The following is a 2500-nucleotide window of genomic DNA, read 5'->3' on the forward strand; positions in this document are numbered from 1 at the left end:
CACACACACACCCTTCACTCTTATACACAGACTTGCCTGCAGATGCACATTCATATGCAAGCCAGCACTCATACATCTCTGTAATTTACTCACCAGCAACACATGAAAAGATTGAGTTAAATGAGTCCTGAAGATAAACACATCTCTCCTTCTGTGAGTGTTTGTGCATCCAAGACATCCAAGATTATATCCCGCTCATTGCTTACATAGTCTCATAATCCATATTCACTGCAACTCCCAGAATCCTTAGTAGAACCTCTAAATCTCCTCTGTATTGTCTCATAGCACAGCAGGGGAAGTAAAAGGTGAAGATAATCTTTCAGGAAGCAGCCTTAACTCGAAGCATAGCCGACATACTGCATCCCACCTTGGGAACCTTTTCTTGACATTCACCAAAAAAAAAAGAGAAAGCAAGCAAACGAAAACATAAAACACGTGTTTGAACTGCTAGTTTCTCATTTTCTTCATGGAATATACGAGAGGGATGTTTCAGTGTTTATGACGGAGTTCATGACCTTGGCCAGTTTAGTCAAGTGGTGAGGCATGGATAAGCATGTGTATGTATATGTGAACGTGTGCAGTAGTGTGATTGTAACGGTCACTGTGTAAACAACATGCACATTATTGTGGGCATGTATGTGTGTGTGTGTGTGTACATATTTTCATATTTGTGTGTTGTTCTTGATAGCTTGTATCTGGATGTACAGATTCGCTTGTGTGTGTTTGTATGTGTACATGTGTTTGCCTGTTTATGCACATCTGTGTGTGTTCGTGTGCGTGCGGGCGTCCGTGCGCGTGCCTGTATGTGTGACTAAGACCTAGAAAGGTGCGAATGGATGGTCACCAGCTGAGATGCTCATTGACAACTCATTAGAAAGCAATTAGCTGGAATCGTTTTGTCATTAAAAACAGATGGAGGAAGAAAGGACCTAGGGTGTTTTTTTTCTCCCCCTCTCTTTTTCTCGCACATGTGTCTGGCGTTAGGCCAGGTGAAAAAAAAACAACGGGTCCACTCAAGCCCCGCTGGTCGAACACATTCTCACACACACACACACACACAGACTTACACACAGACCCATGCAGATACCAACCCAATTACTGCGTAGTTCTAAACCATCCACAAGACAGCAATATCCTGTTCGGCTGGTTCAAACACGGCAACAGCTCCCGAAACTCACACACACACACACTCACACACACATTCTCTCTGTCTCTCTCTCTCTCGCTCTCTTACACACACACACACACACACACACACACACACACACACACACACACACACACACTCCTTCTCTCTCACATCCACATCCATACACACACACACACACACACACACACACACAAACACAAACACAGACACATTCTCTCTCTCTCTATCTCTCTCTCTGTATTACACACACACACACACACACACACACACACACACACACACACACACACACACACACACACACACACACACACACACACACACACACACACACACACACACACACACACACACACACACACACACACACACACACACACACACACACACACTAACACATACACATTGTGTTGCAGTTTAAATATGAGAGGAGATTTCTGAGTTCATGAGTGTTTTGGCTGCTGGGCAGGAACCCTGTAGCAGGGCTAGTGGAGGCAGGGGTAGACCAGGCAGGGCGAAAGGCCTTGTGGCACTCATGAATAAGAGCTATTCTTACAGCACGCCATTTAATAGGTCTGTTGTAGAGTATAAATAACATTTAGACTGCGGTCCAGCACACACACACTCTCACACACACCCATATGTACATACACACATAGAAAGGTGTGTTTGTGTACTGAGGCACACATGCACGTTTTCTCGCTCTAACACACACAAACAATGGCTCTTTATCCATCTGTCATACACACACACACACACACACTCACACTTACACACACACACATACATGCACATTAACATGCATACACACACACACACACACACACACACCCATATGCACAGAATAATGCTGGTTTTGTAAGGCTCCGTTAGCACTCGATGCTAACATCTGTTTGCCATTAGCCCTTGTGTGTGTGGAGTGACTGCAAGGTCATGGAGGAAAATCATAATAGATTTTTACCCGCTGAAAATATCCCCCTAGTGCTGTGATAGACAGCAGCAAGTGCAGTGTGTGTGTGTGGACACATATGTGTTTGTGTGTGTGTGTATATGTGTGTGTGCGTATGGACATGTGTGTGATTGATTTTGATTTGCTATCAGTTTGCTGTGCTGCTCATTCAGGGAAACTGATGAATGAATTCATTGTTCTGGAAGGGAGCTGACTGTTCTGAAAAGTAATGAGATCTCCCTCTTTCTTTCATCCCTCTCTCTCTCCTCTCTCTCACTCTCTCCATCTCTCTTGCCCTCTCTCTCTCTCCTCTCACACTCCCTCTCTCTTTCCTTCTCTCTCTTTCTCCCTCCCTCCCTCTCTCTCTCCATCACAGATTCTCTGTCATCTGGCGACGATGA

The 2500-nt window shown here is 44.7% G+C and overlaps 1 protein-coding gene across 1 annotated transcript in view; it reads left to right on the forward strand.

The window, feature by feature from the left end:
• fgfr3 (fibroblast growth factor receptor 3) overlaps nt 1–2500 on the forward strand; it is a gene marked incomplete at its 3' end in the record, with an annotated part of 48863 nt that overhangs the window by 12894 nt on the left and 33469 nt on the right. Inside the window, exon 4 of the mRNA XM_080850673.1 lies at nt 2476–2500. This exon is cut by the window's right edge and continues 32 nt beyond it. Coding sequence (XP_080706799.1) covers nt 2476–2500 — 25 coding nt within the window. The remainder of the gene's footprint in view (nt 1–2475) is intronic.

This window comes from Sprattus sprattus, assembly GCF_963457725.1.
Source record: "Sprattus sprattus genome assembly, chromosome: 13".
NCBI lineage: Eukaryota > Metazoa > Chordata > Actinopteri > Clupeiformes > Clupeidae > Sprattus > Sprattus sprattus.